This window comes from Dromaius novaehollandiae, chromosome 3 (assembly GCF_036370855.1).
Source record: "Dromaius novaehollandiae isolate bDroNov1 chromosome 3, bDroNov1.hap1, whole genome shotgun sequence".
Classification (NCBI taxonomy): domain Eukaryota; kingdom Metazoa; phylum Chordata; class Aves; order Casuariiformes; family Dromaiidae; genus Dromaius; species Dromaius novaehollandiae.
The window spans coordinates 118,637,860-118,660,610 of record NC_088100.1 but is presented as its reverse complement, the minus strand read 5'-3'; the positions used below and the strand labels follow the sequence as shown (position 1 = coordinate 118,660,610).

Genomic DNA, 22,751 nt, shown 5'->3' with positions numbered 1-22,751 from the left:
CAAAATGTTGCGGTTTCCCTTAGTGAACTCTCTGAAGGCCTCGGTGACCTGCTCCTTTGTCCGTGTCTTCTTGAAGTCCCGGTTCACGGTGCCGTCCTCTTTCTGAAAAAGAGGGAAGTGTTGTGAGCAGGGGCTGAGCCAGAGAAACGGCCCCTGGTTTAGGGCGTCCCTGCTATAAAAACCTGTGCCCGTGCTCACGGGCTTGTTTCCAGAGCTCTAGTCCACCGCGGAGGACAGCTCGCCCGCACACAGCAGAGAGAAGGCACAGAGGCCAGAAGACGTCCTGCGAGGCTGGGGAAGATGAAGGAAGGATGAAGAAACGGAGCGGAGGGGAAGGACGCAAGTGCAATGCATCACCTGCCCTGGAGATCCACCCGCCACAGAGGGACACGGAAACCCCTCCAGGGAAGCCCCGGGTGCTGCCAAGCGCCGTCGCCCTAAGGCGGGACGTCCCGGGCTCCAGGGGGACAGCAAAGCCGCGCGGACGCCCTGCAGAGCGGTTGCAGCCGTCGGGGGCAGAGGCTTCTCGTGGCAGCGCGGTGGCACGCACGCATCGCGCGGGGGGAGCGGGCCGCGCTGCTATGCGCCCAACGCCGCGGTGCGGAAACCGGCCCACCCTCTCCCGGGGGGATGATAGATATCAGCTTGGAGAGGTGCCACGGCACCGGTTCCATGTCGGGAGCACAGCTTTCCACAAAGCGTCCCAGAAAGGAGATGGCCTTCTAAGTGCTCCTAAAAATAAACGAAAACCACAGATGGCCTTTCCGATAAGGCAGTCCTCGGCTTCAGGAAAGCCAAAGCGACTCTCCGTGATGCTGCTCCCGTGACGGCCCCCCGCTCGCGGGATGGGGCCTGCCGGACGCCGCGGCTCGGTGTCAAGGGCCACGACATTTACAGGTGCTCGGCCCCAAGGGGGCTGCGCCCTACAAAGCCGAAATGTGAGGGGGGCTGATAAGGGCTATCGCAAGCGGCCTTTGCCGGCTTCCGCCCCACCACAGTGCCGGCGGTCCCGCCTTGCCCCCAGCTCGGCCCCGGGCCACCGCTGACAGCCGAGGTGGGTCCCCTCCCACCCCAGGGTGGGCGTTCTGGGAAATCCCGGCTGACCACGGAGGAGAAAAAAAATCTGCGACCAAGAGATGGACTCCTCAAACCAACCAATTTTTGCCCTGTGCCCTGGCAATTTCCTCACAGGTCGGAGCTGCTCGGTGGCCGGCAGTGGCCCCGAGGCGCCGGCGGGGGTTGCCCGGGGCTGCCCGGCTCCGCTCCCACGGCAGTGGCCAGAGCCTGAGACACCTCCAGGGATGCAGCCACAGCTCGAACGAGCTCCCTCGCTGCCATGCGAGCTCCATGCCCGCACGCTGCAGCCCTTAGCGCAAGCCATCAACAGCCACATGGCATTGCTTGAGGTCGTGCAAGCCTTCAGCAGCTAACACACATGTTCTCCGCTTACAAAAGCCGTCTCCATTCAAGCACCAACCCAGACACCTCTCACCACAAAGTCTGCAGCCCCTTCTCCGCCAGCTCGCCACGAGAAAAATTCCTGGGCTGCCTCATCTAACTGACGTCCGAAGGATCCTGCCGGTTTCTCCAGAAATCTGCGTGCCAGCTTTGAGCAAAAGCATGGCCAGCTTGGGCACAGCTGCTGCAGCGCTACTTGTAGGGCGGGAGCGCTCAGACAAAATCGAGGGAAATAGCTCAAGCGCAGATAATGCAAGCTAAGGCTGCAGGCTAAATGTACAGCTAGGTACCTGTAGAAAATGCAGCCGCTTGTGTTTAAGTGAGAGCTTAAACTTCATAGGGATTTTATGAGCTCCACTTCAGAGGACTAATCTGCTGAATTTTTCTGAACAGAGATCTAAATACAGCCTAGTCAGCTGTCAGCCTAAACTCTCAGCTCCAGTCAGGGGTTGGCACAGGCTAACACACATTCAAGCTGCGATTTGAATTAATGGCTCAGTCCATTGGCACAACAGCATTGAAAGCAAACAACTCGTTTGAGCGCTCGAGTCGCAGCAGAGCACTTTGCATTTCGCAGTCAGGGGAATCATCCGAGGGGCTGATTTAATAAGATTATGGTTAAGATTGTCCTCCCCTGCCCAGTGGGGCTGCAGTTTCATCGATGCCCTCAGCTCAGCTGGCTGATGCCCATGCCCAGGCCGGGCGCCTGGCTCCGAGGGCAGGGACTGGCAGCTGCCCTGGCTCCTCGGAGCAAGGGCTAGCGGCGCTGCAACATTGCTGGGAGTTGGGCAGGCAGCGAAACGCAGGCAGGAGGTGAAGGCAGCTTGAACGAGCCCTTTCCCAGGCCAGCTTGCACCATGCACATGAATGCTGTGATGTGGTGCAGGCGTAGCTGTATCTGTCTGGAGACTGGATGGAGACAGGGGAAAGGGAGCATTTGCAGAAACAATCTACGGCTAGCTTTAGCAAAGAGACACTCGCATCGCAGGAGCTGAACGGAGACTCTCTGGTCTCCCTGCGGCAGTGTGAAAAGGGCTCTGCTCCCGTTGCCACCTTGCAGCCTGCCGAGATGCAAAACCCCAGGCTGAAGAAGCAGCCAGCACACTTGACTCATTTTGGGCAGAAGCAGCAGTTTCACCCAGCTCCTTCCCAGAAGCCCCGAGGGGCCAGAGGGATGTCCCGATGTGTCACTGGTTTCACTACAAGCCTGCTCCGTGCGTGTGTTACCGACTTTGGTTACAAAGCATTCCCCGCTGCAGGCGCCGAGCGACCTCACCTTTATCCCCTCGATCCTGAACCCCAGCGTGGCCGTGGAGCTAATGGTCTCCCTCCACTGCATGTATCGGGGCTTGGTCACCGCCCGCAGCACGTTCTCCTCCTCGGTCGGGGCCTCGGGGTCCACCTCGATCATCTTCTGGTACATGTCCTTCCGCAGGCTCGGCTTCTTCCTGGCCTTTATCAGCTCCTCCTCCAAGTAGGTCCTGCAAAGGGTGAGGAGAGGCGCTCAACACGGGCACAGGAGCTGCAGCCAGGAGCCGATGAGGACCTGGTGCCATGAGCCGCTCTACGGCCAGGTCCCTGGTTGCTCCCACTGGCCATGTCCCCAACCCCAGGAGAGCCGGAGCCTCCTTCCAGGACAACCATCGTCCCAGAGACCAAGGCTATGCAGGGTGAGGGACACCTGGGTATGGTGCATGAAACAGCGGGGCAAGCCTGCATCCAGGTTAATTAGTCCTGCTCCAATTAGCACTGTCACCAGCACCTCCTATCTGCTCAGTTTATTGACCAAAACCAGTTTGGCAATAACAAGCGAGGCGTTAGCTCTCCCAGGTGTCTGCAGCACCGCTGCTGCGTCTGCACCCGCTGCCTTCTCAGCACTGAAAATCGAAGCCCCGGGGTCTGCAGGGTGGCCTGGCCTGCTTGGGCCAGAGAGGGGGAGGCAGGTCACCCCGGGCTGCTCTTTGACGTCTTCCGATGCTCAGCAGACCCGAACAACGACTTATTCTCACAAACTGAAAGAAGCTTTCAAAGGGTGCCCAGGCGGCTGGCCGCGTGCTATGGAAACCGGCTGGATTCAAGCAGAGAGAAGTCGCCAGCCCTCGGCCACCAGCAGCATCTGTCGTTCCCTCCGCGGACCGGCCAAAGCTGCTCCTGTGCCTTAGGCGCACTTTCCTGCCCCTCGCCACGCTCGAACGCCAGTGCTGCCGCTCACCAGCTCTTAAGCAGCATCTTTGCACAGAGAGCTGCTTTGCTGCTGCTTATTTTGCCCGCTATGGGTCTGGTTTAACCGGACTACCTAGATGGGAAAAGCTTCCTGAAATGGACGGATCAGACACAGGGATGCAGCTCTGAACGGGTGTTTGCAATCACCCGCTGGGATCCCAGGGTGCAGTCGGGATGGGAGATGGGAGAAGAGGGAAGGGAGTGTTGGCAGCGCCAGCCTGCCCCTTCGCACCCCCCTGCTCAGCCCTTGGATAAGCAACCTCCCAAGGAAACGTGGCCCCCACCTGCCTGCTGAGCTAAACGAAATCAGCCGAGGAAGAGCCTCCTCCAAGGACCTTCCCAGGGAGCTGCTGCAGGCTGACCCTCTGCAGAGAGCTGCCTCACCCAACCTGTGATTTTCGGGCACACAGAATAAAACAAGAGCATACTCAGAAGTGCTGCCACGCCGCTCAGAAAGATGGATTTCCTCCTGACAAGAAGGACAGACACCCTTTCCTGTGGCTCAGCTCCCTCCCTCTCTGTAGCTCCAGGCTTTAATCATCACCAGTGCTCAAGTCTTGCAAAGCTTCATTGGGGGGTGACTGGGGGGGAGGCTGCCCCATCCCAAAGCCAGTTTGGGAGGGAAAAAGCAAACCTGCATCCTCCTGGCAGTGAGCAGTTGGCTAAGAGGGTGGGTTTGACATTTTGTCAGACAGTATCGGCAAGGAGACAGGTTCAGACCCGAAGTGCCTTCTGAGGGCTCTGCTGGACCCGCCTGTGCTGCGCTGCTTCACCACCGCTGGTGCACCGGGCTGTGAGCTGCGGTGGTTCGTGCACCACCACACGGTAACTTCTGCCCAATGGCAGCAACTGCATTGGTAACGGCTTGAACTGCCACAGCTAAAGCCCTGCAGTCCTACCTGTCCAAGCCTGAGAAACCAAGATACCCCTCCCAGGACTCTGGTTTGGGTGGGTGCTGCCTGCCGTCCCCAATTCCTGCAGGTATTGCTCCACGCTGTGTGGGCAGGGACCTGTGTCCCCTGTGATGGCACCTGGAGCAGCTGTTGTGTGAGGAGCCGGGGCTGCGTTGCTGTCCCTGTCCCTGTCCCTGCATGCTGGTGGTGCCCAAGGACCTCTGTCAGCTTTTGGCCCTATGCACGCGTGCTAGGACCACTGCTGCTCTACCACAGAAACCACCAGCTTTTCCAGATGCACAAGTATCTCCATCACCTCTGAGCTCAGAGCTGGCCAGGCAGGGGGTCCCTCACCCAGGCTGGCTGGGAGCCCACAGCTTCCTGCATTTGACTAGTGTCCTCCTGAGCTTGAGAGAAGCAAGCTGGTTTCTGCCTTATTAAAAGCTGCCGTGCTGTGCTGGAGGACCCAAACCAGAATAAGGAGTGTTCCCCTCTGCTACCAGCACATCACTCTCCCAGCACATGGAAAGTCAGCAAGCAGAGAAGGAAAGACACTGGCATGTCCTTCCCAAACCCACGCTTCCTCGTGTCCCTTTTCTCACACCATTAGTTTTTGTCCCTCTTCTTACACCAATCTTCAGATTTTCTTGAAGGCATCTGCAATGCTCAGGAGAGCCTGGCACTTGTACACTTCAGAGAGTCTTACCTGGGAAATATATCTGCTTTGAGTATCAGATCTTTAAACTCAAACATTGCCCCGAAAGACACTAACCTGACCCCCATTTTGCAGTCCATAACACAGGGGGAGTCAAATTCAGCCAGCAAATCTTCCATCTGGTTGTATCGCTCCCCGTCCTTCACGACGTCCCCGTGGTAGGCAGGGACGTAGGGCTTCAGGACATCGTTCATCAGGCGGTCCAGGCAGCGCTGCTCCGACTCGCAGTGCTTCTTCAGGATCCTGCCATTGGCCGCTGCCTTGAAACTACCTGAGGGCAACAGGGGACAACAGGGCACTCACTTTGGATGCCGAGTGACATGGCACCTTCCCAAATGAAGAAGGGCAGACCACCACCAGGAAAGCACCTGCTGATTATACCTGTGTCCAAAGCAGTCCCCGCTGACTGGGACTTGGGTGGTGTAACAGGTTTCTGCTGCTGGACTGACACACAGCATCAGAGGTTTATAGCCAGCAATGTCACACCTTAAACAAGGACACAGGCTATAACTACCTTAGCAATCCCCACCAGGGTCTATTCCCAGCAAATCATACATGCCCATGCGAGGCTGTGATGGGCAGCTCCTGCAGAGCACCCGACACATCACCTTCACACCCACCGTGTACTTCACGGCAGGTCTGCACCCCGTGGCCTCATCTCTATGCTCATGCCATGTGAGCGGGGTTTCTCAGAGCTGAGTGGTGCCTTGCACTTCCCTGTGGATCAGCAAAGGGGCTTGTATTTCCCCCAAGCACCACCACTTTCTGCTGCTGGAGAGAAGAGCGGGACGCTGACAGCAGTAGCGGCAATACCCACAGCTCTGGGGACTAAAAGCACGTGGCACTGCACCCCCGCTTTACACCACCCAGCACATAGGTAAGTCACTCTCCTGGCCTCGTGTTCCCCCGGAGATGTGAAAGCTGTAATATGTGAAACTCATTCAGAGTTCAGAAGCAACTCAGGCTGACACAGCTCATTAGCCTAACGTAACGCAGAGGCTTTCCACGTGGTGGCTCTTGTGTCTATGGGTGAGCTTCGAGGGGGTCGGGGTGTCCCCTTGAACTCTCGATGTTCCATACCTGCATGTCCTGCTAGCTGGATCCAAGGGTACTTCTTCTTAAAGGACATCACAAATGGGGACCAGTGCACCATGTTCTTGATCTTCCGCCATGATTTGCTCTAAGGAAAAAAAAAATCATGAAGGTGAATGCAATTTATTAAGCTTTTACTGTCCATAAAGTCACTTGAGGGAGCACATGGATGGTTTGGACAGGGGAGGAAACACCAGAGCCAGCGCAGGATGGAAGGCAAACAGCGAATCTGCTCTTTTCCCATTGCCCTGTGCCAAGCTGGAGTCATTGGGCCTTGATTCCAAATTCAGAAATCACGAGTCACTTCACCAAAGTGGATGGGGTTACAGCTTTGTTCCAGTTGGCTGCTGCTGCTGAAGAGGGCCCAGCCATCTGCATTACCTTGTCTCCACTCCCCCATGTTCTTCTGCAGGAGCAGTCAGGGCATTAACCCATTTTTGGGTACGCGCTGCTGCATTAGATTATAGCACACTCAGCAGGGAAGGAAACCTAGGATTTCTGCTGGGCCACAAAACTCCATTCCAGATCCAGCAGGTCAAAAGAGACACTCACACAAGCACGAATACGCTCACCAACTTATTTTCGTTCCCCACTGAAAAACAGCTGTTTTGTTCATTAAATTTCTGATCCATGTGCATCTGATTTGCTTGCTTTGGCTGATCAGTAACTATATTCTAGAGAACAATTCACTTCTGACATGCTGTATCTCTTGCCAGATAGATTGCACACAAGTATTTACACTACTTAACAAGGGCTGCAGCAGATGTACGAAAGCCCCCCAGAAGCGCACACGCGTTCCTGAAAGAGGTCTTTCCCTGGATCGTTCTGGGGAACATGCTGCTAGTAAAAGGCAGAGGCACTTCTTATCTCGGCACCAGCAGGCGATCGCGCAAACAACCCTGGCGAGCAACACACAGCAGTGACAGTGGGAAAATGCCTTCTTGCCGAAGGGGAGACAAACAGCGAGTTTTGTCCTGGCTACCAGGAGCTACTGAGTTCAGCCTGAAGTACACACAGAAATTATCCTCCTTTGCTCACTTTGTGAGCAAGCCCTCCACAGAGCCCAAGCCATGCCTCCCTCGTGTTTGGAGAGCCAACCCCGAATCCTTTGCGGGCACACGGGGAAGGGCCGGCAGCCCCGACCTGCAGCTTGGATGTTGGTCTGGGGGGACACATGGGTCTCTGACGGGAACTGCTGACATGTTTGAACGGGTGGAAAGAAGAAAAGGTGCCTGGAGGACGAGTGCCCGAGGCCGAGAGCGTCCCAGTGCTCCCCGGCACCTTGCAGAGTGGCAGGAGCTGGGCACTGGGGTGTGGAGCGGGAGGGGACGTGGGGCATCCCCGCCGCCCGGGCTCCTCCGCGCGGTTTGCTCTGCAGCCCGGCCTGCTTGCTTTGGCAGCAGGGGCTGGGGATATAGAAGGCAGCTCCCTACCTGACATGAGGATGAATGTTTTTGTTTCCAAACTGAGTGCCAGAACTTGTGCACTTTAGCTGTTCTTTGTTCTCCTCTTGGCAGGGCCGGGAGGGAAGGGGGGGGTTCCCCTCCTTTTGTTTTTAAAATAGTAACATCAAGTTCTGATTGATCTCACTAAAAAGGGGGGGGGAAGAAAAAGTCTCTGAGGCAGTTTGGCCTACAGATGAATGTGACCCACCATGTCTAAAGCAAGGAGAAGGAGTCCTCCCCCCCAGCACAGCATCGCAACTCACCCAGGCCCAGGAAGCAAGCCAAGGCAGCGCTGGCTCCCGAGCCAAGATCTTGTTTTTCGGTGCTTAGAGTTTCCAGCTAAAACCTTGATGTACTTCAAAGTGCAAGTGCATGAAGCCAAGTAGCCCCCAAAGCGGTGCAAGCCCCCCGGTCCCACTGCCGGTCGGGGTTTTGGAAGAGAGACGAGCTCTGGGTACAGCCCCGGCGGTGCCGCAGCCCTGGAGGGGACCAGCTGCCTGCACCCAGCAGCGCTGCTGCTTCACTCAAGGTGCAGCCTGATGGCCCCCGAATCCCCAGGAAAAACAAAACAAGACAAAACATAGCTTCCTACTGAACTGAACTGGACAGAACGTCAGCCGTTGAGTATATCTGCAGGAGGAACACATATTACGTTCCCGTCCCTTTACACTGCATGGAAACATTTTCACCCAGGTACTGCTCGGTTTCATGCACACCTTTGGCCAGACATTTCCAGCTCAAGTTTTAAGGATGTGGCCAATTTTCCCAGAAGAGCTGCTACATTTTCAGCAACCTCGTGCGCACACTCGGGACGTCGGCTTGCCAGATGGTCGGGCCGACGCTACGGGGAAGAGAGACCGCAGCCTCGCGGGCCAGCCCTGCGCGGGCTTCGCGGGGGCACTGCCAGGAGAGAGGATGGACTTTGCCTGGTCTCTGCCTGTGCGCGGGATGCAACCCCAGCAGGCACATCGCAGAGCTCATTAAGCGCATTCTGCGATTCCTTCAGGAGCTGCCTTATTTTTATTTTACACTCGAGTCCTGTCCCAGTTCTATGAGGGAAAGTTTGCTTCATTAAAAGCAAGCTGTCCTGTGCCCTCAGCCCGAGGCCCATCGCGCATTCTCGCCAGACAAGGACAGCTTGTTTTGCAGACCGGCCCGCTGGGACTGGCTTTGGGGGGGTGTATGTGTCCGTACACAGCGTTGGGTTGCTCTGTGATGGGAGTGCTCAGTACGTGGTGAGTTTTGCTAGGGGCAACACCCCTAATACCCCTAATGAACTAGCAGCTGCACGACTTCATCTGTCCAGTCCACGGGGCTGTGGATCTGCTTCGGCAGAGGAAAGGAGACCGGATCTGGGAGGAAAAACATTGGCTGATGCTTCTAGTGATCCTGTAACCCAGTTTATTTGCAGATAATAACACTCCGCCCAAGTAAGGAGTTGCTCTGACAGTTGGCCCTTCCTACAGCAGCTTCCCTGCTCGTCTGTACAGCTTCAAGTGAGATTTTCTATACGGGTGTGTGTCCCCCCAGATAGGTCCACTGTGCATCTGTCTTTCCAACCTCTTATTCTCCTTTCTTGGTCATCTACAGTTACAGAGCAGCGACATGGCTACACCCTGCAGCCACATCACATAATCCTCTTCATGAGCTTGCTCAGCTCTTCTGCTGCCATCTGATTTTGCGACCCGATCTGCCGTCGCTCCTGCAGCAGCTCAGCAACCTCACAGGCGTGGATCAGCGGCCGGGTCCTCATCCACTGGGGATAGCTAAGAGTTTACAGCAAGCCTCCACCGGCGAGGCCTGCGTTTATTCGGGCGTCAGCCCAGGTTCACACGAAGGGGAACCATCTCAGAGCTGACGGCTTGGCATCCCGTTCATGCAAACTCCTGTGTCGGGCTAGTGCATGTCCCTACGGGAAATCACACCACGAGGCTCATGCTACTCCAGCTTTACTCTACAAGCCATGTGTAGCAAACAGCAGCTCTGCAAGCAGCTGGCCAATGCCCCCAGCTATGCCCTGCGCTATTAATATACAACAGGAGTATTACTGCTATTTACAGTAAAGAAATATTCTTTAACCCAGCCTGCAGAGGACTGTACGGGCATCGCCTCCAGGCTCTTTTGTAACTGTTGGTTTATATTTCAAGGAGTTATTACTTAAGTGTAGGTCCAGAAACACAGGTACAGCTGTACATATGTGGAAGAGTTACCTGCAATAACTGCGCTAACTCAGACCAAACAATTTTCCAGCATACTGGAAAAACAGCTTTGCAGTTGATATTACCAAGTGATGTTTTTGGTGAAGGGATACAGCCGGTAACCTGTATAAGCAGGGAATATGCAGAAGGTGTCTGAGGCAATTTGACGCCTTTTATGGAGAATCTGCTTCTGCTTCAGCACCAGCAAATGCTGACTGATCAGCTGTTATGCTGCAAATTATTTAGCGACATTTAGTGAGGAGCGGTGCTGTTCGCACTAGTAGTCTGCCACGCTGAAAGGAAGGTGAGCAACTGTCAAAACCGACTCTAAACATTAATTTTGGAGCAGTTTTTAGCAGCACTCTGCTTCTGCCTGTGCCTTTTTAAAGCTACTTACTGGCTCTCTCATGCTCAGCTCGGTGCGCAGCGCCCGGAGCAGGGGGTGGGATGGGGCCGGAGCAGCTCAGCCCTCCCAGCGAGCACCCACAACCGGTCAGCGGGAGAGGAGGGCTGGGAAAACAATTTTATCTGCTGCATGTTTAACTTCACTTATCTGAAGCTGAAAGCAAACTCTAGGCTTTCCCCATCTGTCAACAGAGCTTCGTATGGAAAGAACAACACGCGAGGACTCGGTGCCAACTCAGAAGGTCAGAGGATATATTATGTTTAATTAGATTAAACAAAAAGTGACTGATGAGCTCAGTGTTCGCTGTACATTTTCCCTATAGCAGATGGCTTTTCTTTAATGTCTGCTTTAAGGAGATGGGCCTTTCTGAGACTGCCCGTCCCCTCCCTTTCCCAGCATGGACTCGGGTGGAATTTTATTGGTATTATTCCCTGTGCACGGAGCTGGGGGGTGCTTTTCCCTTTCCATGCATCGAGCCAGAGAGATATGCGGTCACTGATTTAATTTGCTGGAATTATGGTTTCCTATGGCTTCGCGGGACCAAACGTTCCTGGAAATAGCTAGAGCTGGACTTGCACTTCTTTTTCATTAACTAGAGCATACCCCATTAGAGTCGAGATCAGGCAGCCGGGGCAGGGAAGAGCGAGAGCAGCTTTGAAGCACTTCAGAAGACCTTGCAATAGCAAGCGCTCTGGGGTGCTCCATCCACACACCGCGGGTTTTAGCAAGGTAGCTGCTCATTCCCAGAGTCTCACTGGCTTTAAAAAACAAAACAAAAAAGCCTCGCAGCTGAGAAGGGCAGACTTTGCACAGGAGACTCCTCTTTCCTTAATAAATAAATAAAGGACGGGACTGTTTGCCCCCGGAGTTCACTTTGTGTCAGCCTGTTTGGAGGCCGTGCGCGCGCAGCCAAGGAAAAAGTGGCCATTTAGTTTTCCATGTTTAAAAGGCTGACTGTGTTTTCTTCTGGTCTTTAAAAAGCAGTTAAGGTTTCCCTAGTGATGATTGTTTCCCTTCACCGGGAAAAACCTCGCGGGGCCAGCGGAGACAAGAAGGCCAGCTTTGTCTGCTGTGCTGGCTGCCGTGCGCGGGGCGCCCGCACGGCCCCGGCAGGTAGCTGCGAGCGGCTGCGGCCCCGGCTCCCTCCAGCTCCCCAAAATCTGGCAGGGGAAACATCAGTCCAGCTCCCGTTGTGGTGTCTAGCAAAGACAAAGCGAGGCCCAGCAGCAGACTTCATGGCAGATAATAAAAGGGAATATCGTTTGATGATGGAAACGTATTTCTGGGTGCCTAGAAATTCCAGCTCAAATCCCAAGCCCCGCTGGATAAATAATTTTTATGACGGGGGCAGATAAGCTGGCCTGGCTCATGCGAGCTTTGCAAGCATACTCCGAGTGCAGCCTGAAGTGCGAGGAGGGAGGGTTATTCAGCAAGCTGCAGCTACAGATCACTTCTACCAGATAAGATTTCTGCTGCTTTCCAAGGACTCCATCACATTTAGGGAGAGAAAATATCCTGGTTACATGCATCGTCTCTTTTATACCAGGTGCTCTGTTTTGCAGAATTTTAGCCAGCCAGGACTGTGCATCCCACAGGAGAGAAGCCACTCCCATCTGGCTCTGGAGGAATACCCTTTTCTCCAGTGGGACCAGGGCACAGTCCCACCAAGACCAAAGATCTGGGGTAGAGGGTCACAGTGACAAAGTTCCCGCCTGCTCTGCGGTCTACCAGAGATCAGCACACGAGATACAGGAGCCCTGACAAAAACGCATGGAAGCCAGGAACATCTGCTTGGATCATCGAAAAAATATTCCAGTGTATTGGAAAAAACAGGAGCTTGTCGTAGACTCCCTCTTCCTGCTTCTGATGCAGGCGAGAGGAACTAGAAGCAGAAAACGCAGATATGTAAGAAGCCGTTCTTCAGTTTGACCTCCCCTATCACAATAGAAGGAAACGTAGTGGTTGTGGGAGCCGGCAGAGCATAAGTCACCCATAGCATATAAGTACATTTGCAACGTCACCCTGCATTTCACCCCGCTTGCACAAAGCACAAGCACGCCGTAGGAGTGCTGCACTGGGGACCGACGTTGTGGGACACACATTAACGCTGTTCTCAGGGTTAATCACGACAGAAATGAGAAGCAGTACTAAAATCTCTCTGTCCCATTTAGCAAAGAAGAAAAGAAGCCAAAAATGCCTAAGTGAGAGCAAAGGAAAAAACAGGATTTTGAGCTCAGAAGGAACCAAATCTCAACCCTATGATTCTGTGTCCCCAGTGCATTTCTTCCTGATGGAGAGTCTTTATTTCAGTAGCTGAGAACTTCCTAATACAGACCAGTCGTAACTGACTTTCCAGTAAAGCTGGCTGAATTATTAATGGCAAGCATTAGACAAGTTCAGCCTACTTTCCTGAGTGGGAACTGATCCAGATCTCTGGAAATGTACTTGTTGCTCATTAAGTACACGCAAATTAGTTTTGTTAAGCAGCAATTTTCAGCTTAGAGAACATAAGCGAATCGTTCAGAAATGGCTATTCCCTTTTGGTGGACTGCTATTTAAGCCATACAGCGCTTCTTCCTCTGCAAGCAGCTTTCAAAATCCAGCAGATTAGAAAAATACTTTGCTGGTAGGCAAAACTGGGCCTGAGTGCATTTATTCCCGGCAGGAGTCCAGAGGACTGCAGCCCATCTGTGCAACACGCTTGTGAACAAGACCGTGAGCAGCAAGATCAAGCAGACACTGACCCAACGGCCAGCTGAGAAATGCAACATATTGCCCAAAGATCTGACCCTGTATCAGGGAACTCTGTCATCGGCTTTGATGGAAACCGCTCCATTTCCATCCAGAAACTTGTGCTTGTGTCTTTCTGAGTTCAAGACTCTTCACCGCTGTCTTTCTGACTCCAAGTGTCATTTTGGCTCGCTGGCTTTGGCGGCAGCCCTCAGGCTGAGCAGGACAAATCAGAGACACAGGCCGCCCTTAGGTTGGCCGTTGGTTCTGAAACTGTGCTGGTTTTAGCACTTCTTGTTGTCTTGCTACTGGTGGGGGAAGGACCCTCCAGTCCTCCCAACTCTGTCACAGTAAAGTCTGAATGGCTGTTAGCTACCATACTCCGTCTGTGAACAAAAGACGTGTCCTTCTCGGCCCCAAGCAACGGTGCTGATCTTTGGTCACTTGAGGAGAAATACCTTTGTATCTGAAATCCAGCCCAGCAACCCAAAGGCCAGAGCTGCAGTTTAGAGCCTGGAAGAGATTCGGTTCCTAAAAATCACAGCAGAGCGTCTAGATGGGCCATAGTTTGGTGGGGTGCTGCTTTTCTACAGGGGCAACCTCAGCATAAGCAGCTGAGCTTTGTACAGGGAAGGAGCCAGGTGGCAACACAGGTGCTCTGACCAGGAGGAGACAGTAAAGTCCCAGTTATCTCCAGTCCAGGTTAATTAGACTGATAAATACAGTTATTCATATAACACAGCCTGCTTGAACACCCTCCCTTACATTTTGCAGGCACATTTTTAGGGATTCAAACCAGGACACTGCATTAACAGTCTGCTTAGACGCATTTTGGGCCAGAGACACCAAACACAGAAGTAACATCAATGGGTGGAATAAGGGAGCTTCTAATACTTATTTTCTGAGTCTGTTTTCCTCCTATCTACTTCTGGATGCAATTCAAAATGGCTCGGGAGTTGACTGGCCTATTCTCTTACATGTGTGATCAAGTGAACTGTAATGTCCGGAACTCATGCCCAAAAGCAAGGGCATTTTAAGTGCATTTCCTCCCGGGTCAAGGCCCACATCAGACGCGCGCCGAAGTGGGCTGATACACCATTCATCTGTTCAGCCTGATATATAACGGGCAGGGTGGACATGGGCCAGACAAGGCAGCAGCTGACTTCTGGTGCTGCTGTAGCCATCTGAAGTATTTACTTTGGTATCAGCGCTGAGGCACATTGATATGGACACTGTAAACATAATACTCTAGCAGCAAAAAGTCAGTAAGCGCTGACAATCCCCAAGCGCGGTTATGCAAAAACAATGCTAAGTCATGTAATATTAATGAAGCAACCTAAAGGAGAAGCTGGATGCAAAAGGCCTGACTTTTAGACTCAAGCCTGTCCGTGGCATCAGCAGCTCCCAATGCTCTGAAATGGTAGGAAACGCAATGGTAGAAAACATTTCCGTTGCTGTTCCCCAGCTCTGCTGTCTCCTGGAGCTGGCTCACTGCTGTTGCACTATTTGATCATAATGAAATTTCGCTTTACGGTATATATGACTGAGAAATGCATCTCTCTTCCATGAAGAAGTGAAGTGTTCACATAGTGTTGTAGGTGCTTTAGGCTGCTGGGAGGGAGGCAGAGACGGAAGGGAAAAAAAAAAGGCAGGGCAAAGGCTGTGATAATGTGTTTAGAAATTTTTTTAAAAAATTAGTCATAAGCCCTGAACTTACCTGCATTTACTGAGCGTATGAAGCGTGAAAAGCTGATTAAAAAGAGCAGTTACAAGTTTCACAAACATGACTAAACCCTAAAGCTGGACGCTCAGACAGGCGTGACCTTTTAAATCCCCCTTAAATCAGTTCAGCGCTTTCTGTTTGCGCTTGGAGCGCCTCATGTTTGGACAGCACTTGGCAGGTTCGACGCACTACGCGGAGCCCGGCCGCCTCTCGCGCCGCAGCGCAGGGGCCGCGCGTCCTCGCCGAGCGCTGCAGGGAGCTCAGCGGCCTTTGGGGATGGAAAGAGGAACCCGAGGGCGGGCGACGGGATTCGCTGCCTCGGCGCGTGCTCACGGCCTTCCACGGGGTGCCGGGGGGAGGAAGTGGTTTCTCCGACCCGCAGGGGAAACGCTCGTCTGAAACAGGAAAATGGAACTTTCTTTTGAGCGTTAATAATGGAAAATCGCGTCTGCAGCCGCTGCTCGTACCGTCCCCAGGCACGCGGCAGGGAGCCGACGGTCAAAGCCACGCGGGGGTAAGCAAGACCTCACGGGCTCGTCGTTTCAGCAGAGCGGGATGAAGAAGCAAATCGCTTTTATTTATTTATTTTTTTTAAGTGAAATCGTTTCTGAACTAAATATATTTTTTAAGAGGCTATTTTTAAGATGAGCGGCATAGTCCAGACATGCGGCGCGGCACGGCACGGAGTTTAGGGCCAGCGCCGGTCTCCGAGCACTGATTTAGCAAGCGGCAGCCTCTCCCTGACGGGCTCCCAGGCAGCACAGCTTGTTTCAGAGAAGCAGAAGTTGCAGGTCGCATACTAAAATCCAGACACTCTTTCCCGAAACAGCGCTGCTCAGTCTTAAGGGGGACATCTGAGCCATTTTCTGGTCCAAAAAAGGACAGCGAGATGAAGGGAAGGAGGCTGTTTTATCTAGCCGCGCGATCGCCCAGGCGCTGGCGGAAGCGATACAATGAGCCCATTATAAACATGGGTGTAGCAAAGACGGGGTTTAGCTCGCTCTGTCTTCGCGTTTCTAAATATACCTTGTGCTGGGGGAAGAGCAAGGGAGAAGAGAAGTGCGCACGGGGAAGACGCCAGGTTCTCGGGAACGGCCGGGGCTTTCAGCAGCCCCCAAGCCCACGGCTCCCAGGCTATGTTTAGCTACGCTTAAAAGGGCGATGGAAGCAGAAGAGGAGGTAGAAAAATTTAGTCATCTTCTCCCCTCCGACATTTCATTGTTCATCTGCCCCAGCGGCACGTGAAGGGCTTAATCACTAGGTCTCCGACCCGTTTTTTGCTTGTTTGTCCAAAAGAGAAAAAAGAGAGAGGAGGTTCCTCCCACGAAGCGGCTGATCCGCGGGGCGGGACGTGGGAGCCAGCAGCTGACGGCCCGCGCCCCACGCACGGAGAGGCCAAAACGTGGGAGCACTGTCGGCGGGGAGCAGGAGGAGCCCATGCCCACGCCTGCTCCGCGCCGGGGAAGACGGCCACGGCGCCGCAGCGTCACTTCCCCTCGCTCTCGCCGGCAGTGAGAGGAGCAGCCTCGGCCGGCGACGTCGCAGGGCATCCTGTGCCGCCTCCGGAGCCGAGACGTATTTCGCTTCCCCCTGCAGGCAGCTCATACCTGCCCTCACAGTAAAATCATTTGCTCTGTTACAACACACGGCTCGCGCTTCAAGTGCTCTCTTGCAGAAGGGCGCGGGAAACCTTGCCGTCTGAAACACAAGTCCATTGGACTTGGACTTGGACGTCCTCCATTCCCCAGCACAGAAACACCAGAGTCAAAGCAGCAATTACTCCAGGGCTGATTTTAGTAAGCTAACAAGCCACTCTTGGGTTCAAGGAGTCCTTAAGGTGAGAAAATTTTGCCCAAACTGGGTTGCTCCAATGCACCTGCAGGAAAACTCAGGACGGGGGCGACCTCCGGAGACGGGAGAGCCCCTTGCACCGCACAGCGCTGATGCCAAGGTGCTGCCCGCACCGGGAGAGCGCCAGTGACAGCAGAAAGCAAAAAGCCCCTTAAATGCAAGGGCGACCCATAACCGGGCTCCTGGGCTCTCTCCACCACATGAGGTCTCAGATGGTCGGAGGATGGGGAGCCACCACCCCATCGCTGCCTTTTCGCCCTCAGAAAGCAGACCCGCTGGTGCGGTGGTGGCCCAACACCCTTTACGACCAACGAGGGGAGTGTTTTTTGGCGGTCTCGGAAGGCACCCAGCTGGCCCACAGCTTCCTGTCGCTTCAGCGCGGCTACAGAGCAACACACACGGGTCTTCACTCGGCGTTGATGCTCGGTGCCGCGCAGCAAAACATGCATTGTTAACCTAAAAATAGGAAATGCTGTGGCAGCTTTGAAGAAATTCAGTGTTTTTCCTGTGCCGATAGAAGCACGATGGCCAAGTGCCAGATGCTTCTGCCCCACTTTGAAGGCTGATGAAATTCTTTGCGGAGCTCATAAATTACGGCTTTGTTAGCACCCGGCGAGCACCGGCGACACCAGCGAGCCCTGGTATTTCCTTATTCTGGCTCGCTGCGCTGGTAAGGGGCGGCTGGGGGGACGCCGAACGCCACATTTCATCGCCGCGCCGAAACGGACAGTCCCGCTCGCCTATCGCAGAGCCGAGCGCAGGCGGCGGTTGCTAAGACACCCTGTGACGCACGGCCGGGCCCCGCTTCGACATTTTTCCATTACACGGTGTTGAAGCTTGCAGCTTTCTTGCGAGAGCTATCGAGAGATCAGCAAGGCGCCGTGGGATCCTGCAGGGCATGCTGGGCGCTACGACACCCCGGTTAAAGTCAGCATGTACCACAGAGCCAGAAATGTGTCTAGTTCAGAATAAAAGCGGGCACCTACTTCAGACCCAGCTTGTTAAATGACACCCGTGCTGCTACGCTTCTCTGAGGGCTAGTATAAAACAGGCAAGGTACCGGAGGAGAGGCGGTGTCGCAGGGTCTTGGCCGTGCAGAAAGGGCCCAACTTCAGCTACAACTTCATCAAAGCGCACGTGGGCAGAGCTTCTTCCTGGGAACCTTAATTGACTGGTTTTAAACTCTCTCTGGGTGCAAAGGGCTTTGCCGGGGCTTGTGCGTGCCTGTGGGACAACCCCGGCCATGCCGCGGCTGCCGGTCGACAGCTCAAATCGTGTCTTGTCTGTCACAAGGCAGCTCCGAGCTGAAGGGCCCGAAGCACGAGTTATGGAAAGCCACCAGCCCCGGCGGCTCATGTTGGTGTTAACCCCCCCAGAGTCTCACAGCCTGAGGGAGTTTTTGGAGGTATCTGCTGCTCCAAGTACAACTCAGGCATTTCAGAGGGCAGAAAGCCCTCCTGAGCAGTCCGACCAACTGGGTACATATGGGTGTTTCATACATCTCCTCATGGTGCGATTTCACTGTGACAATTCAGGATTAATGTGCTGGGGCTACTCTGTCCCCTCCAGCCTCGTTCGTGCGCTGTGTTGGTGATCCTCCTTGCACCTCCCCGGCATGTGCAGAGCTGGAAATCTTGGCATTTCATTTCCCTGCAAGGATTTTCTGCCCTGCAGGGTTGTTTCCACTCATCACTTCTAGGCATGGAGGAACTACAGAGAGGCAGCAGCTGCCGCTGGAATGCCACCGTGCTTAGCAGCGTGCTGACGCGCAGCCTGCCAGGCCGGTCCCAGAGTCACCGACAGGCAGCCAGCCAGAGAATTAAAGTGTTAGTCCAGCGGTATTGAATCATGGTCTCAGAAACCTTCCCTTCCTTGAGAAAGAAAAGGAAAAAATGGACATTTTGAAGGTCTAGAGTTGCTCCTGTTGATGGTTAGGAAGGAAGCTACAGAAAGGCAGTTTTACCTGTGGGGGGGATCTCTAAAAGTTGCCTCTCTGCGCCTTGCAGATTTCCTGCCTGGAAGGCAAGGCCGTTTCTCTGCAGAAAAGCGCTGAGACCTTCACAGTCTTGGGCGGAGTAACAGCAAGACTGAAGCAATTAGAAATCACAAGTTGCTTTTCAATACTTTGGCTCGGAGCTGGTTATCTTTTGGCGACTTTGCCCAGCTCCACTGCCTGGCTGAGTGGCACTTCAGGGCTCACTGTTTGGCCCGTGAAGGATGTGACCCTACGGTCTGAGTGCAAGCGAAGTGACAAACACGGGCCACATCGCACGGGCTGTCAGAGCCGGGGCTGTCAGGGAGCGCAACGTCAGAGACTCCTCAATCTTATAAGGAACAACAAAGAGAGAGCTGCAGAAAATAAGCTGCCCTGCTTTGCACATGTACTGTCCCTCTCACATGGAAAGCTGCTAATAAAAGCAATATTTGCATTCTTTGCATAACACCATTTCGGATTCACTGTTCCTTCACCTGCACAAACACGAAGGCTCTTTGCATCTGAAGCAAGTCAGGAAGCTATTGATGAGCAAGTAGCATTCCCAGTCTTAGAGCTACAAGAATTACTCGAAAGACTCCCATTTGCCACCTCTTAGAAGAGACGAGCATCTTCAAACGGCTGCAGCCGCAAGCCAGCTGAGTCCCGGTGGCAGCACCGCTAACGGGGGAGGCTCATACATTGCCAATACTACATTGCCACCAGGATTGCAGGGCTGATCGGGACTTGTCCCCAGGCAACAGCTCAGGAAGAAACTGAGCACAGGAGGATTCAGCTCTCCTGAACCGGATTTGGCAGAGCAAAACTACACCTCTCTGCCTGCAAGTGCCCTCACTGCTCACTGAGCCCTGGGCCAAAACGGCTATTGCCGTCCCAGGGTTAGCTACCAACGGCAAGCACAGCGGCACTTGCAGAGCTCTGCACCAGAGCTATGCAAATATTATGGCTGAATCCTCACTGTTCCTAATCACAAATATAATTGCGTATGCAAAGTTGGTGCCGTTGCCAAACACCTTGCTAATGACTATCTGGCTGGCTGCTGCTGCTGCAGCTCGCTCACCTCTGTCTGATAGAAAGGCCGGGATCCTTGGCACGCCTTGGTACCAACAGGGTTAGCTAAAGACACAAACAGGAGGGCAGATTTAAAAACTCCACAAGAGCTGAAGCTGGATTTTATAATGCGAGCCTTGTTGCCCAGACGCTGGTATGGCAATAGAACCAAAACCCCCCCAAATTACCCTACGGATTTCACCTTGGCCCATTACTTGGCTAGGCAAACAGCAGCACAGGTTTGTCCCTCTCCTGTGTGATTGTGTCAGGGTATGGGCACAAGCAGAAGCGAGGTGTCCTATTTTGTTCAGCTTATAAACAACTGTAAATGTTTTCAATAGTTGCAGTTGGTCATTCTGGAATGGAGAAGTGTATATGCCAGAAACGGTGTCTTGCTAACGAACTAAGATACTTAAAATAGCCAGGGTGTTAGAGGTACTAACAAAAAACGCGTTGATTCCTACCTGCGAGGTGATTATTGGAGGCTGAGGTGCCAGACGAGCAAGAAGTGATCACAAGTCAGTGACTAGCAGGTCCTGGAGAACAGCTAGATTTTGCGGGGAGGGAAATTTCGGTTAGCTGCAGAGAGACCTAATTACACAACGGGTCACCTAAATCATCAGGAAGATGACGGCTATGGCAATTAGCTAACAGTCTCATCTGAAAGATGCAGGTCCCATTAACGGGGCGGGAGGGTTCATTTGAGTCCGAAGGGAAGGAAGAGAAGTAGGAGAACTGAGGATCGGGACGAAATCACTGGGGAAACTTCAACCGCATTGAAGTAGCTACAGAGTAATAAGAGCTGGGATTTGGGATTAGCGGCAGAGTTCACTGAGTGTGCTCTCATTTTTGAGCGGAAAGTTTCAGAAACAGGCGTCCAGGTGACGCGTGCGTGGAGCACACCCTTCTGCTCCACAGCACTGCCGCTCCCTTAGGTCGGGAGGAGGACGATACAAGAAGCTATCTGCTCTGCGGGACTCATCTTGAGGGCTGGGTTTAGTGAGTCAGTACGCGGTCTAGTCGAGTCTCCCACTCCCACTGGAAAATATGAAAAAAGGCTGCTCAGACAAGCCTGCCCTTCACGCGCAGGTTCAGCTCTGAGACCAGACCCAGTGCTGCGCCCTGCTGCCGGGGCCTTCGGCAGCTTCGGGGGTCTGCTTTCGGCCACGGACAGCAAGGCCCCGCGCGGGGGAAAGCCACGCTGCGGCGACGGGGCACAGCAGAGCAGCCCACGCGCCAGCAAGCCCACGATAAACGTGCCCCAGGCGAGTTTCCCACTGCAGAGCCCTGTCCACGGCACCTCCAGGAGCTGCTCCACGTGCGGGACTCCTGAAGGATGGAGGTGCATTGACCGGGACACGGGCGGACAGAGGGGTTTCTCCTCTCCGAGCCACCGCTCTCCCCCAGATGTGGCACCCACCTCTCCCACCCGGCTCCTTTTCCCTTGGGAGGACGTGCCCAGCACCGCACCAGCCGCCTGGAGCAACCAAAGGCACCCAGATGCAGCCCCGTCAGTGCTGGGGGCCCGTACGCGGCCAGCCCTGGCCCCGCTCTGCGAGCAGCCACAATCCACTGTACTATCACTTTGGCACACTTGCTCCTTCCTTGGCAAGACAGGCCAGAGCTCAACTTTTCCATTGAGACGGGTAAACAAAGACTTTGCTTTTTCCCCTGTAACAGAGTTTAGCCCAGGAAGTCACATGAATGCAGCTGCATCCAGCATGGACATCCAAAACGGCTCGAGCTCCTGGCGGCACATGGATATACGAAACCTGGCCCAGGACGTGGCTCTGCCCTGGAAACGCGACCTCTTCAGTGCATGGAGCTGCACCGAAAAGATCCCATCCTTCCGTGCACACGCTGAATGCGACTCCTCGCCGAAGCACGTCCCACGGCAGGCCACACTTATCGCGGCAAGCACGCATTAATAAGACCTCCCACGCCCGCCGTACGCCCCGGCTCTCTGATCCGCTTCCTGCAACCTCAAACGCCTCCCGGCTTTGCTGCCACGCGCTGACCCGGAGCGCCGCTATCCCCGGCGCTGGAGCGGGGTAGAACACCCCGCCGCACGGCCGTGCTTGGAGGAGCAGCTTGCCCTAGAGGCAGCAAAAAGAGAGGGATTTACTGGCGGTCATTTTCTGCTTTTAGAGTAATAAATCCACTCGACAGTCAGCCAAAATGCCAGAGAAAGGAATGTGAGCTGAGGGGAAAAGGAAAAAAGAAGAGAGGTGTTATTAGGCTGCCGTGTTTCCCAGTGCTGTTTGCAGGCACTGTGAGCATGGCAGTGACCAGCCAAAACCCTGTTACCTCTGAACTCGAGCCAGGCTACCCCTGCACCCACTGCGCCTCCCCAGCTCCCTCATCCTTTCGCATTTCAAAACACCAGGACGTTTATCCCAAGCCCTTGAAGCAGGCAGCAAACGCAACACGTACCCTTTCCCCTTCCCAGCCAGGGAAGGCAGAGGCCAAAAGGGGAGGAAGTTCAGGGGAGGCAGGACAGCAGCACGAGCTGCTGACTCAGCCGCCGGCTCGCCCATGCCCAGCTGGCGCTGCCTCGCCGTCTGCATTTCGCTTGCTTTAAGAAATCCTGGAAAATCATCTTAATTAATCCCCTTAGGACTGCATTCCCCACTTGCACTCCCTCTCCTTCTCTTGCCTCTTTGGTGGGCTTTTCGGGACGTTCTCCAACGGAGGACATCGTCCCTGTAACCTCAGATCTACGTTTGGGTAAATGCCAGGCGAGCAGAGCTGCGGTGGCTCTGCTCATCCCAAACCAGGCCCCCAGCCACCGACTGCAAAAGTGCCTTCTGCGGAGGCTGCCGACAGCTGACAGGATCCAACACTTCGTAATCCTCCTGCTGAGCATGCAGGAAGTTCTCGGCCCCCGGATGGGGGCTGTCCATGCAAACACACAAAACTTGCCCCCATCTTAGTGCCAGGGAGAGCAGAGCGCCTTTCTCCTTCAGCTTTGCAG

General features: G+C 54.2%; 1 protein-coding gene across 1 annotated transcript in view; it reads right to left on the bottom strand.

The window, feature by feature from the left end:
* Positions 1–22,751, bottom strand: part of ITPKB (inositol-trisphosphate 3-kinase B) — a 57,319-nt gene that overhangs the window by 5,569 nt on the left and 28,999 nt on the right. The window contains exons 3-6 of the mRNA XM_064509937.1: positions 6,370–6,469; positions 5,347–5,560; positions 2,735–2,939; positions 1–102 (exon numbers count right to left, since the gene is read on the bottom strand). Of these exons, the coding sequence (XP_064366007.1) occupies positions 1–102; positions 2,735–2,939; positions 5,347–5,560; positions 6,370–6,469 (621 nt within the window). The remainder of the gene's footprint in view (positions 103–2,734; positions 2,940–5,346; positions 5,561–6,369; positions 6,470–22,751) is intronic.